General features: G+C 38.2%; 1 protein-coding gene across 4 annotated transcripts in view; it reads left to right on the plus strand.

The window, feature by feature from the left end:
- The window catches only part of MYH15 (myosin heavy chain 15), a 77,079-nt gene that overhangs the window by 47,361 nt on the left and 14,045 nt on the right, over window positions 1–15,673 (plus strand). For all 4 annotated transcript variants that reach the window (XM_056556304.1, XM_056556306.1, XM_056556305.1 and 1 more), the window contains 6 exons: window positions 3,776–3,866; window positions 7,663–8,052; window positions 10,111–10,237; window positions 10,472–10,590; window positions 12,120–12,316; window positions 14,837–15,186. In XM_056556304.1, coding sequence (XP_056412279.1) covers window positions 3,776–3,866; window positions 7,663–8,052; window positions 10,111–10,237; window positions 10,472–10,590; window positions 12,120–12,316; window positions 14,837–15,186 — 1,274 coding nt within the window. The remainder of the gene's footprint in view (window positions 1–3,775; window positions 3,867–7,662; window positions 8,053–10,110; window positions 10,238–10,471; window positions 10,591–12,119; window positions 12,317–14,836; window positions 15,187–15,673) is intronic.

The raw sequence follows: 15,673 nt of genomic DNA on the forward strand, positions 1-15,673 counted from the left end.
CGCCGTGGCTATCCCGAACAGCTCCCTGAGCTAACCGGCATGGTTTCACTTTCACTTTAGGGTTAATAGCGCGCGGCACTGCGATTACTGCCACGCGCTAATAGCCACGGGTGTCCCGGCCATTATTAGAGGCCGGGCCCGACCCGCTATGAAAGGGAAAGGAGTCAGGATGTACCAGTACGTCCTTGGTCCTTAAGGGGTTAATTTGGCATTATCTGTGGTGGTATTGTTCATAAGTCCTGGATTTTTTGGCTGAAAAAAGATAACCCTATCTAGTCCATGTATTTTTTCTAGGGATTGTTTCAACTTCTCTGGCGGATATTGTTTCTCTAAAAATCCAATACTCAACACCGAAAAATAGAAACTATCATTAAACATTATTGGCCACTCATCCAACAAGATAAAACTATAGGCAACACTATTCCGGACAGACCCCCCATTGTATACACCAGAGCCCCTAATTTGGGCATAAAAGTAGCACCAAACGTACGACAAAATAAACAAGAGAAAAATCCTGAGTCCACCATGTTAAATCTCAAAGGTTTCTTTAGGTGCGGCCAATGCCCTAATTGTAAGGCCACAAATTTTGAAAAAAGAACAACCCTAGTGGAGTCCACCGTTAACGATTTTAGTTTTAACATTAAAGATTTTTTAAATTGTGCCAGCAGGGGAGTGATATATTTAATACAGTGTCCATGTCTTAAACAATATGTAGGACGCACTTCCCGAGCATTGAAAACTCGGATTTTAGAGCATAGATATAATATTTAAAAACAGAACGAAAAACACCCCCTGTCGGCTCATTTTTAATTATTCCACCAAGGCAACCCTAATAACCTTAAATATGTAGCACTTCAGAAGATACAACCAGACTGGCGAGGTGGCAACTTTATAAATAAAATGTCTAGGGCAGAGTCCCAAAACATTTTTGAATTTGGATCTTTGGCCCCCAGAGGCTTAAATAGCGATATTGAATTGTTCGGTTTCTTAGATTAAAAATGAGGATGGGTCCCTTTGGACGGTCTGTCGTGTGTCTGGCTGTTTTATCAGCACCACGACGGACCCTTTATTGGGTCCTTTCCCAATGCTTCATCAATTCTTCGTCTTTTTATCAACTGGTATTGGTATATTTTTATTTTCATATTTTTTTTATATATATTTCTATTTTTATATATATATACATATATATATACATATATATATATATATATATATATATATATTTTTTTTTTTTTTTTATATCCCTATATACTTTTAGTATTTTATGGCAATATCTTATATATTACATAATCGCTATGCCAGCTTATAATTTTACCATTTTTATTCATTCATATTTATTTATGTATGAATCCGCATGTGTTTTCTTCTTCAAGTGTCCTCCGTACTCTAGTTTTCAAATTCCAATAATCTATACACATTCATCTTCACTTACACGTATACCCATTGTCAAATCAATTTATAAGCATCCTACCAATATTTATACAAATGTTAATTCCACACCAATAGAACACCACACCATTATATACCAGTATAATGTGTCACAATTAATCTCTATATATATTTATATTTATTTAATGCCATAGTTTATTCATATTATTGACAATTAATTCATATATTTTTAGTGTCCTATATGAGATAAATTTGTTACTATTTATTACCATTATTATCATTTATTACACATATTTATTGTGAGTCATATTAACACAATTTTTTTATTAATTGTATCTTCCAGTGTAAATAGGACTGACACTATATATTTACTTATTTTACCAGGACTACCTATGTACCAGATGTATAAGCGCTATCTATAAATAGTTACATAGCCATTTAAAAATTCTAACTAGTCCCATTCATGTTTTTACTACTACAATGTTTTTACTACTACAATGTTTATTTACACTTGAAGTGACGTTCTAAGGTAGAGGAGGAGTTAATTAAGTAATTAATTATATAGAAGTCCACTATGGAAACCTATACTTCACTTATATAAATGCTGCTGAAGAAGATACTGAGAAAGTATTGAAACGCGTCCAGCTACTCTTATTAACCGCTGAGACCACCATCATCCACATTTTAATAAGCATAGACTTTGTGACTTACCATCCTACATATTGCTAGTCCCGTGCGCGTGCTTATCAGCCACGAGGACGTGACCGGCATCTCTAGTGGAAGCGCTGGAGCAACCTTGCCCGGGACCCACCGATACCTGGCGCCGCCAACCTAGGAGACGGCCGAGTCTTCGGCGGCGCTCTCTCCTACCGTGAGAGACACCTGCATCACAGACACATCACCGGAGCTCACAAGGGACCGCAGGAGAGATCGCAGTATCTCGCAGACTACAGTTCCTGCTTCATACAGACTGATGCCCGAACCGTGAGCGTGTCCTATCCTGTACTACGGAGCGGTGAGCATACAAGTATCTCCTGCTGCCTTCTTTTGTTACAAACTGCTTCCTTCACTAATCACTAATAGTGATACAATTCTCACTTATGCCGGCTACATCTTTCATCATTGTTACAAAGCGACAGTCCTTTTCCATTTGAAGCTAACAAGCATAGAGATCTCTATTACTGTACTTTATCCTATAGACTGTTGCCAGTGAATTCATCTAATTGTTGCCATAGGATACAGCAGTCTGACTGTCATTCAGTGACATCAACCTATCAGTGGAAATTATGCAACCATTTTACAGGCTATGAACCTTTTTAGATGGATCTATTAACCCACTAATGGTTTTTATGCAAACATTGCTATAGGCTATTAATATTTGCAATATTATTGTGAGTTATATGGTGGTCTCAACAGACTTTTTAATCTTGTATGATTAATATATATATTACTTTTATCTAGTGAACATTATTTATTATACCTTATCCAGTGATTACCGTGACTTTACAAGGGTCCTGTAAGTTATTGGGATCACTGTTTACGCATTTATTATTAATAAATTACATTAATTATTACCCTATGCGTGTCCACAAATCCTTGACCTTGAGCCCCAATCTTCTTTCTTTTTAATTTTAGATTTGTAAATTACTTCTATTAAAAAATCTTAATCCTTTCAGTACTTATGAGCTTCTGAAGTTAAGGTTGTTCTTTTCTGTCTAAGTGCTCTCTGATGACACATGTCTCGGGAAACGCCCAGTTTAGAAGAGGTTTGCTATGGGGATTTGCTTCTAAACTGGGTGTTTCCCGAGACAGATGTAATCAGAGAGGACTTAGACAGAAAAGAACAACCTTAACTTCAGAAGCTCATAAGTACTGAAAGGATTAAGATTTTTTAAAAGAAGTAATTTACAAATCTGTTTAACTTTCTGGAGCCAGTTGATATATATAAAAAAGTTTTTGCCTGGAATACCCCTTTAATATTTGTTATAAAAGGTGTTGTCTCAACTGGACAGCCCTTTTGCTACAGCAAGTCATTGTGACGTATAGCTGGTTGCCATAGTTTTGGCTGCTAATATAAAAGATGTGCAGTTCACAAATTTCTCCTGTTGTCACCCTTGCCCTCTATATAGTATTACATGGTTGCCCTTTTAAAAATGAACAGAAAGCCAAGTAGTAAATAGTCAAACTGAGTCTAATATTGAAGAACAAAAGCTAGTATCTGTCTGGACTAGCTGTTGGGGGTAAAGGGGCCAAGCGGGGAACCCCTTTTCATACAATGTATGAAAACTACATTACAGTAATGTAAGATAATAACTCTACTTTTCAACATCATAAGAAAGTATTTCTATGGTTGCTGTTTTTTCTTTTTGTTCACTTGCTTCAATAGGAAGGAATTTGAAATCAATCAGATGTGTTCTAAAATTGAAGATGAACAAGCGATCATCACTCAGCTTCAAAAGAAAATCAAGGAACTTCTAGTAAGTAGATAAATAATTATTAATAATAAATGACAAGCTAAAATAATAGGTAATATTTACAAAGCCTCAGCCTAGATTATTTTTCTGCTTTCCCATGCAAAATTCTTCATAAAATTTTTGTCGGCATCAAGGGAAGGTAAAAAGTAATATAATTGGGGGAAACATGTTTTTGCAAATATGAAGCAGATGAACAAACTACTGTACACTATCGGACAACTACTACTGGAAAGTTTTACAATCCTTTTGGATTTTATAAAAAAAAAAAAAAAAATATGTGGGATGGATAAAGATATTACACCAAAATCCTAGAGCTATAATAGGTCTACAGGGTAAATTAACAGAGTTTTTTGTTGAGTAGAAATGTTAGAAGCCTAGAAAAAGAAAACACAGAGATGGCACTTTATAGTGCCGTTACCCTTGGCGGTTGTATAGTAGATGTGCTTGGTTTTAATTTAACTTTATTCTTTCATGAGTTATTTACAAGTTTCTGACCACTTATAAAATGTGTTCAATGTGCTGCCCATTGTGTTGGATTGTCAATGCAACCCTCTTCTCCCACTCTTCACACACTGATAGGAACACCGCAGGAGAAATGCTAGCACAGGCTAACCAAGCACATCATTGTTTTTCTTGTGAAATTCCCAATAAGTTTGATGTGTCACATGATCCTCTTTCTATTGAAAAGACAAAAGTTGGATTCAAAATGGCTGACTTCAAAATGGCTGCCATGGTCACCACCCATCTTGAAAAGTTTCCCCCCTCACATATACTAATGTGCCACAAACAGGAAGTTAATATCACCAACCATTCCCATTTTATTAAGGTGTATCCATACAAATGGCCCACCCTGTATATAGAACCCCTTACAATAGTCGTAAGAAGTAACCTAGGAATTAGGGGTTTTGGTATGAGATGAATGAAGAGAGAATTTCTTTTTCTGCTGATAATACATTAAAGGAAAACTGTCACTAGTTTTCTCCTGCACTATCCACAGGTACTGGTGGCCACCATTCTCCCGCAATTGTAGTTTTATTATCTGTTGAAATCTTCCTGTAACTGGCATGGCCGGGGCTTCGGCGCTTAACTGGCACTGACGTCAGCGCCGCTTATCAATATTTATCCCCCTAGTTAGGAGCGGCAAAGAGAGGGAGAACTGGAGGGAGGTGGGATGAATATTCACAAGCGGCGCTGACGTCAGTGCCAGTTAAGCGCTGAAGCCCTGCCCGTGCCAGTTCCAGGAAGATTTCAACAGATAATAAAACTACAATTGCGGGAGAGTGGCGGTGCAGATCCGGACAAGGTAGGGCTCATTTTAATCTGCGTCTCCCGCACTATCCATCAGTACCTGTGGATAGTGCAGGAGAAAACAAGTGACAGTTTTCCTTTAAGGTTTGTTCAGGAACATAGCATAACTGTCCCAGAGAAGCTATTTACTGAATTTAGATATTTGGCAGGTTTGGAGATAAACTGGAATAAGTCACCCCATATAGTAATGAATACAACTCCTTAAGATCTTGATTTAAAAAATAAAGAACCAAAAAAGCCTAAGGATTATTTGGGGATCACAGTATCGTCTGATATGGGAGACTTTATTGATCTAAATATAAAATCTTTAGTGACCAAAATAAAAAAGGATTTTGATATTTGGGCTAGACTTCCTCTATCCATGTCTGATAGACTTGCATTGATTAAAATGATTATTCTTCCCCAACTTCTTTTTATTGGACATGCATCTCCGATATGGATCTGTATTATTGGTTTAACTCCTTAAGGACCCATGACGTACTGGAACGTCATGTGTCCGCTCACGATCTATAAAGCGGGTCGGGCCTGGCCTCTAACAACGGCCGGGACCCGTGGCTAATAGCGCGCGGCATTGATCGCAGTGCCACGCGCTATTAACCCTTTAGACGCGGCATTCAAAGTTGAACGCCGCGTCTAAAGTGAAAGTGAAAGTATGCTGGTTAGCTCAGTGGGCTGTTTGGGATAGCTAAAAAAAAAAGTGAATAAAGATCATTTAACCCCTTCCCTATTAAAAGTTTGAATCACCCCCCTTTTCCCATAAAAAAAAAAAAAAACAGTGTAAATAAAAATAAAAACAAACATATATGGTATCGCCGTGTGCGGAAATGTCCGAATTATAAAAATATATCGTTAATTAAACCGCACGGTCAATGGCGTACGCGCAAAAAAATTCCAAAGTCCAAAATAGTGCATTTTTGGTCACTTTTTATATCATGAAAAAATGAATAAAAAGATCTTTAAGTCCTATCAATAAGTCCTATCAATGCAAAAATGGTACTGCTAAAAACTTCAGATCACGGCGCAAAAAATGAGCCCTCATACCGTACCATATGTGCAAAAATAAAAAGTTATAGGGGTCAGAAGATGACAATTTTAAACGTATTAATTTTCCTGCATGTAGTTATGATTTTTTCCAGAAGTGCGACAAAATCAAACCTATATAAGTAGGGTATCATTTTAATCGTATGGACCTACAGAATAAAGATAAGGTGTCATTTTTACCGAAAAATGTACTACGTAGAAACGGAAGCCACCAAAATTTACAAAACAGCGTTTTTTTTTTTTCAATTTTGTCTCACAATGATTTTTTTTCCATTTCGCCGTAGATTTTTGGGCAAAATTACTGACTTCATTACAAAGTAGAATTGGTGGCGCAAAAAATAAGCCATCATATGGATTTTTAGGTGCAAAATTGAAATAGTTATGATTTTTTAAAGGCAAGAAGTAAAAACGAAAATGCAAAAATGGAAAAACCCTCGGTCCTTAAGGGGTTAAAGGGGTACTCCAGTGGAAAACAATTTTTTTCTAATCAACTGGTGCCAGAAAGTTAAACAGATTTGTAACTTACTTCTATATAAAAATCTTAATCCTCCCAGTACTTATCAGGTGCTCTACGCTCCAGGGGAAGTTGTATAGTTCTTTTCTGTCTGACCACAGTGCTCTCTGCTGCCACCCCTGTCCATGTCAGGAACTGTACAGAGCAGGAAAGGTTTGCTATGGAATTTGTTCCTGCTCCAGACAGTTTCTGACATGGACAGAGGTGTCAGCAGAGAGCACTGGGGTCAGACAGAAAATAACTATACAACATCTTCTGCAGCATACAGCAGTTGATACGTACTGGAAGGATTAAGATTTTTTTAAAATGTATTGAAAAAAAATAGTTTTCAACTGGAGTACTCCTTTGAGAGAGTGAATCAAAATTAGAATGCATTTTTTGGGGTCAGAAAAGAGCAAGAGCTCAATGTTCGACTTTCTTTTTTTGGTCAGCTTGTGAGAATAAAAAGTTGGGGGGAAAGTCCCATTATGAATTATTTTACACAAAGCGGGGGGGGGGGGGGGGAGGATTAGAGACTCATTATTGGAGATTATGGAGGCTGGGGGCTTAGGTTTGATGGACACTAAAAAAAACATGGAGGCTGTTGATTCCTATAATATGACTTATGGATTGCTAAAGGTGGAAGAATGGAAAAGTATGATAAGTAAAGTTAAAAAAAAATGAACTTTGGCTGCAAAAATTAAGGTTAATGGGAAAAAGAGGTTTGAAAGTCTTTAAAAAAAAAAAAAAAAAAAAAAAAAAAGGTTGACTGAGACTCAAATGTTTTTTTTTAATCTCCGGGGAGAGGGAGGATTTATAAGAGGAAAAATATATACAATATATAATTATATGTTTTTATAATATGCTTTGTTCAGACTGTATTGTCTGTCAATAAAAAAAAAATACTGTACACTATAATGCATCTGTCAATGATGTTTGACATTGGTTACTTCATAGGCTCGAATAGAAGAGTTAGAAGAAGAATTGGAAGCTGAACGGGCAGCACGTGCAAAGGTAGAAAAGCAGAGGTCAGATCTGTCAAGAGAGTTGGAAGAATTAAGTGAGAGACTAGAAGAGGCTGGAGGAGCATCATCTGCTCAATTGGAAATGAACAAGAAACGGGAAGCAGAGTATCTGAAACTACGCCGAGATCTGGAAGAAGCCACATTACATCATGAAGCCACTGCGGCAGCTCTAAGAAAGAAACATGCAGACAGTGTCTCAGAACTTGGAGAGCAAATTGATAATCTGCAAAGAGTAAAGCAAAAACTTGAGAAGGAAAAGAGTGAGCTCAAGCTGGAGGCAGATGATCTGGCATCAAATATGGAACAATTGGTCAAAGCCAAGGTAATTTTTAGGAATGATAACATGATATGAATTCTAAATATAGCTAGAAAAGTAATTTACATTCAAAAGAAAAATTCATTTTCTACTGACTTTGATGATTAAGATATGAATGTAAGTTATTTACTATTATACCTGAATTCTGAAATTCACTTAATTTAGTTGATATCTTTGACAAGCAATAACCCAGTCAATACTGAAGAAACTCTATGGGGGACATTTATCATTGCATTGTATTTAGAGCTTTTATCTGCTTACTCTGGGCGTACAAAATGTCACATGCACGCCTATATACTTTTTCTTGCGACTTTTTTGGGTATGCATAAAGTAGCAAACAGCACTATCTTTCAGTTTTTACTTTGCAATGGTCGTGAATTAAGGAAGTGCGAATGTCGCACATAGGCATAAAAAATGTTGCAAACCCCTCCAAAATGTCGCAAGTCAAAGCCAGGTCAAACCTAGCTTACAAAAATGCCTTTGCGACTTTTTGTGTGGAAAAAGTGCAGAGGAGAAGTAGAAAGATACAAAATAGTGTTCTGAAGTGATTTATTGTTTTTTGCTTATGTGAGCCAGAATTTATCAACCCCTGTTGATAGTATGAAAAAGCATTAAAATAAGTATGAAAAATATATTATGAAAATAAGCAAAACCAAAGCAAAAATGTATCGGCGTATAACACACACTGGTGTATAACATGCACTCTCATTTTCACAGGAAAATTGGAGGAAAAAAACATAAATCTAAAATAAATGACTTGGAAGCTCTAAACTATATGCCTCATCATCCCCCTAACTTTGATTCCATCTGCTCCTCAGTTTGCCCCCCCTTCCACGTGCCACATCATTCCTCCCCTTTTATGAGCCCCTGTGCCTGATTCCATGTGTGCCTCCTTTCCCCTGTGATTTCCCCTGTGATTCCCCCTGCTCATCATTTCCCCCCTGCTCATCATTTCCCCCCTGCTCATCATTCCCCCCAGCGCATCATTCCCCCTGATCATCATTACCCCCTCTGACTCATCATTACCCCCTCTGACTCATCATTACCCCCCTCTGACTCATCATTACCCCCCTCAGACTCATCATTCCCCCCTGCTCATAATCCCCCTGCTTATTATTTTCCCCTTGCTTATCATCCCCCCTCTGCCTCATCATCCCCCCTCTGCCTCATCATCCTCCCCCTGCTCATCCCCCCTATTTATTTCCACCCTTGCTCATACTTCTCCCTTGCTCATTGTCCGTCCACCCCCCCCCCCCCCCCACTGCTTTTTGGTCATATTTCCTTACCTTGCCGGGCTCCAGCAGGCTAGGTAATGCGGTGGGTGTTGTGGGCTGTGTGGATAGTATGACGAATGACGTCCCCTGCCGGCCCCCCTGCATGGCATCAGGGACGTCACTCCTCATTCTATACAGTCGTGCTGGTCAGAGTGGCCGTGGCCACTTTAGAACAGTCACCCACTGGAGGAAATGAGGAGTGACGGCCCTGGCGCCGTTCAGAGGAGCTGCCAGGGGAGGTCACTCGTCATACTATCCACACAGCCCACAAGACCCGCTGCATTACCTAGCCTGCCAGAGCGCGGCCAGGATTATAAAAAATATTAAAATCAGGAGGAGAAGTGTCCAGGCCTGCAGGAACCGTCACTGGTTTAAAGTGGCCGGGCTGCTGATCTTTTACAAGCAGCCAGCGCTGCAGCCACTTTAAATCAGTGACCAGAACATTTGTCGGGGTATAACACGCAGGCAGGCTTTTTGCCCTAAATTTAGGTTTAAAAAGTGTGTGTTATACGCCGATAAATACGGTACTTAAAAACTCACTTTCCAAAGACAACAATGATAAATCTCCCCCTATGATGTCAGCAAATTGACTCCCAATATTATTGTAGTTTTAAGAAGATGATGTCTGATCCCCTGCCTTAGTTTCATTATAGCTTTTGGTAAGATCAGAACCAATTATTCCAGTAGAATTCTTTCAATCCTAACAAAGTATTTATATGTGACTAGCTCAAACCAACATTTCAATAAGATTTATTATATATCATTCAAAATCCTTGTGATTATCTTCTAGGCTATATCAGAAAAACTATGCCGCACATATGAAGACCAGCTTAATGAAACAAAGGCTAAATTGGATGAGATAACCCGTCAAGTGAATGATCTCACTACTCAAAGAGGAAAACTTCAGACTGAAAATGGTGCTCATGCCTTTTTTTGTACTATTACCATCAATGGACCTAGCATAAGATTATAAAAAATAATTTTATCCAAAACTAACCTATAGTTTTCTATAGTTAATATGGAGGAGCACGGACACGTGTTTTTTCCTAATGGGTTCAAAGCTAAGCCCATAGTTAAAGGGAATCCGACATGTCAACACTTTTGACATAACTAACACTTTAATATGTTTGTCTTATAAATGTTTAAAACAGGAGAATTTTCAAGACTTCTTGAAGAGAAGGAATCTTTAATAAGTCAGCTATCCAGAGGAAAATCTTCATTTACTCAACAGGTTGAAGACCTTAGAAAACAACTTGAAGAAGAAACAAAGGTAATGCATTCATTTATTTTGCATAGAAAGAAAATATTATTTCCATTGCATATGTACCTCAACAAAATGACTTCTATATGGTTGAGATCAAATAACTTTCTTTTCCTATCCATATACATCAATAAAATGGTGGCACTACAGTCAGACAATACTAAAGATATACGCCTAACTCAACATTTTAAAGAATGCATAAAAATAAATGTTTGTGGCTATAAGTTAAGGCTGAGATGTACAACACTGCCTAAAGATAAACGCTCACACTGTGCAGAGTGTCTCTTATCATGTATCTTACATCTATGTCTACATTCATATACCTTTACATAATCACCAGAACAGCAAAGACCTGAAATATCTGCGGTCCAGAAGGCATTAAACATATTAGTTACTCAAGTGATAAATGGTCGGAGGGAGTGGCTATATGTGTAACTGTTTGTTTAAAAATGTTTTAGTATAAACTAGCTGAGTACCCGGCATTGCCCGGTTTTTCCTTCCTAATCCTTACTGGGGAGGAAAATAAACAAAGGAGGAAGCTTTTGACTTCATTTCCCGTCCTCCTATCCCGGCCTCCTATCCCGGCCTCCTATCCTGACCTCCTATCCCGTCCTCCTATCTCGTCCTCCTATCCCGACCCGTAATATGTGTACCAGTTATTGAAATATCTCCAGCCGTTTGGAAGTTATATGGGAACATACATTTCCCATTGATTTGCATGGGTCTTTAAACAAAAACCCTGACCCTCACAAATGCGGGTAGTTAAGGGTTAAATTAACTATCTATATTTTAAGTGGACATATAAGTAACATGTGACCAAATATTATCGAAATATCTCCAGCCGTTTGGAAGTTATGCAGTAACATATATTTCCCATAGACTTGTATGGGACATTAAACACAAACCCCGCCCCTGGCAAATAGGGGGTGAGTAAGGGTTAAATCACCTATCCTATGTTTGTTGGTGACATATAAGTAACATGTGTGCCAAGTTTCATGTTAATATCTTTAGCCGTTTGGACGTGATGCTGGAACATACATACATACATACACACGTTGAGTTTTATATATATATAGATACAAAAGGATACTTATACCTAAATGTCACAATTAGAGAGCATCTACATATACACCAGAATCACCTCCCTGGAGTCACTAGAAGCTGTTTCAGAAAAGAAATGCCAGTATCGGTCCATTCATACTGTAGAAATTAAGCAAGGAATTTCCTCGGTGAACGTGTGCTGTTTGAAATTATTCGGAATCTGCGCTTATATTCCACAGCAATCTGCCGCAGCATGTGTTCCTTCCCATTGGCAAACCCCAAATATTGTACCTATTAGGTCTGGTAACATTTGAAAGCTAAGATGTTAAGGAACTTTGCCCTATATTCTAGCTATAGCAATGTATTAACTACATTCATGGCAGTGAAAGGGTTCATCTAAAGTAGTAATATACATTACATATGAATAAGTGCAATATTAATGTATCTAGATGGTGGAAGGAATTCATGTACAATAAGGCATTCATTTTGTTCTTCAGGCCAAAAATGCACTGGCTCACGCTGTTCAGTCTGCCAGACATGACTGTGAACTTCTTCGTGAACAATTTGATGAAGAACAAGAAGCAAAAGCCGAACTCCAGAGGACTCTGTCCAAATGCAATGCTGAGGTGGCTTTATGGAGGAATAAATATGAAACAGATGCTATTCAGAGAACAGAGGAGCTGGAAGAGGCAAAGTATGTCGTCTATATTCTGTTAATACAATTGCACTTTTACTTATGTTTGCCACCACATACATATGGCTTATTATTACCAAACATTCTCCTATATTTTTTTTTTTACCTGTTACTTATATAACAGTTAACCCCTTAAGGACCAAGCCCATTTTCACCTCAACACCTTAAGGACCAATACAAGTAAACCTTGTACGCCCCTGAAAGACCAGGCCTGTTTTTTCAAATCGGGGATGTCTGACTTTATTAGAGAATAACTCTGGTAACGTTTTGCCAATCACGATAATTCTGACATTGTTTTTTTGTCACAAGTTTTCATGTACATAGTAAAAGTTAGCCCATATCATTTGAAATAATTTGATATTTTAACACTAATAGGTTGCATATATTTATACTTTCTGACCAAATAGTTTATGAAACTTAAACTTTCAGATGTCTACTTTATTTTGAAAGCATTTCTTATGTTTTTCATTAACATTTTAAATGAATTAGAAGCCTAAAAATGTAACTTGAAATTTAAAAAATTTAGAAAATTTGAAAAGTACATATTTTTTATGTGCTATGCAAGGTTTGCAGAAATTTGAAGGTGGAAGAACCCCCCCCCCCCCCAAATGACCCAATTTTAAAAACTAGACCCCTCAAGGTATTCATTAGGGGTACAGTGAGTATTTTAACACCATAGTGTTTTGGCAGGATTTATTTCAAATTCAGTGTTAAAATGCAAAATTAGCTTTTTTTCACAAATGCATAATTTGTGGGACATATTTTTGGTACATTGCTTCTGATATTGAAAGAAATGCACCCTATATTTTGTTGAGCTGCTCGTGCGGTTTTTGGAAATATCCCGCTTAGGCCATATTTGGTTCCTTGGCGCGTGGTACGATCCAGAAGGAGAGGAACACCATTTGACTTTCCGAGCATCATTTTAGGCCGAATGTATTATAGGCCACACTTCATGCCTGCAAAGGATTTTAGCTGCCAGAACCATACAGAACCCCCACAAGTGACCCCATTTTGGAAACTACACCCCCTAAAGTATTCACCTAGACCAAAAGTGAGTACTTTGAGTCTTTTGGTGTGGCTTGAATGGTTACAAAGTCAGTGGAAATCCCCCCCCCCCCCCCCCCCACAAATGCATCATTTGTGGGACATATTTTTTGTACTTTGCATCTGAAAAGTAGAAAATGTGCCCCATATTTTACTACGCTGTTTGTTCCGTTTTCGGTAATACCCCTGCTTAGGCCATATTTGGTTGCCTGGCCACATGGTGGGACCCAAAAGGAGAGGAGCGTCATTTGGCTTTCAGGATATCATTATACAAATTACAGGCCACACTTCATTTTGCAAAGCATTCTAGCTGTCAGAACAATACTGCAACCCCAGAAGTGTCCCGATTTTCCAAACTATGCCCCCTAAAGCATTTACCTAGGGCAAAAGTGAGTATGTTGAGCCCTTATTGTGTGGCTAGAATTATTTTTAAAGTCAGTGGAAAGAAATAGCAATTAGCTTTTTTTCCATAAATTCTTTATTTGTGGGACATCATTTTGGTAAGTCGCTTTTGAAATGGAGGAAATGCGCCTCATATTTTATCATGCTGTTAGTCCCGGGCTGGGCAGTACCCCTACTTAGGCCATATCTGGTTGCCTGACCAAAGCCCCTTTGGCTTTCAGGGCATCATTATATGAATTATAGACCCCACACCATGCCTGCAAAGGATCGGAGCTGTCAGAACAATACCGCACCCCTACAAGTGTATTGGCTGGACCAGGGACCGCTCTGATCAACTGCATGCTACATTAATGTTGGCTACAGGATCGGACTGGCCCACCAGAGTAACAGGGAATCCTCCGTTGGGCACAAGACGTAATATTGTACCCCTAATATATGCCTCAAAGATGTGGCAGATGATAACTTAATTTGTACAGTAGCAGAATTGAAAACCTATCACCAGATATCCTGTTAAACCCTGGGTAAGCAGGGGGCAAAGTATATAAGACCCCCTGAAACGCGTTGACGAGTTGTGGCATATATTCACACACACCATGACAGGAGTGAGTAGAAACTTATGCAAGAAATTAAAAACAAATTAGTTAAGCACTGTGTTATGCTGTGCTCTCTCCAAAGTCTATATTGTTTTCTTATATATGAAAGATATATGAAAACAACATAGATTTTGGAGAAAGCATAGCTTAACACAATGCTTAATATATTTGTTTTTAATTTCTTGCATAAGTTTCTACTCACTCCTGTCATGGTGTGTGTGTGAATACATATATATATATATATATATATATGTATAATATAAGAATTTTATCTATGAGGGCTTACTTTAAAGTGGACTTAAAAAACTAAGGTGGCCCAGGGCACTTCACTCCAATGCTGGTGGTCTGCTGGATGCCATTGGTGTCCATTGTGCAAAGGATGTGACACTGCTTAGTGAATTCAATTTATAATGAAAGCCCCCATAAAAGCAATTTGTATTATTTTCATCTGGGATTTCACTGTTTTTACATTATTTAATAGAAAAAAGTTAGCTGCAAGGCTCCAGGAGGCTGAAGAGGCAGTGGAAGCTGCTAATGCTAAATGTGCTTCTCTGGAGAAGACCAAGCATCGCCTGCAGAGTGAGCTGGAAGACATAATGATTGATCTGGAGAGGTCCAATGCTGCTGCAGCTTCAATGGACAAAAAACAACGTAACTTTGACAAAATTATAGCCGATTGGAAACAGAAGTATGAGGAGGCCCAAGCAGAGCTCGAAGCCTCACAAAAAGAAGCCCGCAGCTTAAGCACTGAATTGTTCAAGTTGAAGAATGCCTATGAAGAATCGTTGGATAACTTAGAAACGGTAAAACGGGAAAATAAGAACCTGCAGGGTATGTACTTTAATAATGGCATAAACTGTCTATTATACAAATGTGCTCTCCTCCAGATGGAAGAAAGCTAGCTTCCTATTTCCTCCTATTGAAAGTAGCTACCCTGTTGATGTTGATGTCTGACCCATAAAAAAGCCTTTTAATATGACTAGGGATTATCAGCCAAACCAGAATCCATTCTCGAGCGCAGAGGGCCAATCTGTAGAAAGCTGTTTCTGGCCTTTTTCCCCTCATCAATAAAAAGTTTGGTACTGGTTGAGAATTGTACGCAAATTGTCTTTCATCCAGAAGGAAGAAAGCAGGCCTATTGTTCACATGCTCTAAACTCTGTAGTTTATAGTTCTGTGGTTTGTAATTTAAATAAAAAGAATCAGGAAAATAAATAAATGAAAACAGTGGCAAATATTATAAAATAAAAAACAAACAAGAATATACCAGTATAAACCTATTCTGGTACACAGCAGACATTACGGCAATTTGCCTGGCA

The sequence above is a fragment of the Hyla sarda genome, chromosome 2 (assembly GCF_029499605.1).
Source record: "Hyla sarda isolate aHylSar1 chromosome 2, aHylSar1.hap1, whole genome shotgun sequence".
NCBI lineage: Eukaryota > Metazoa > Chordata > Amphibia > Anura > Hylidae > Hyla > Hyla sarda.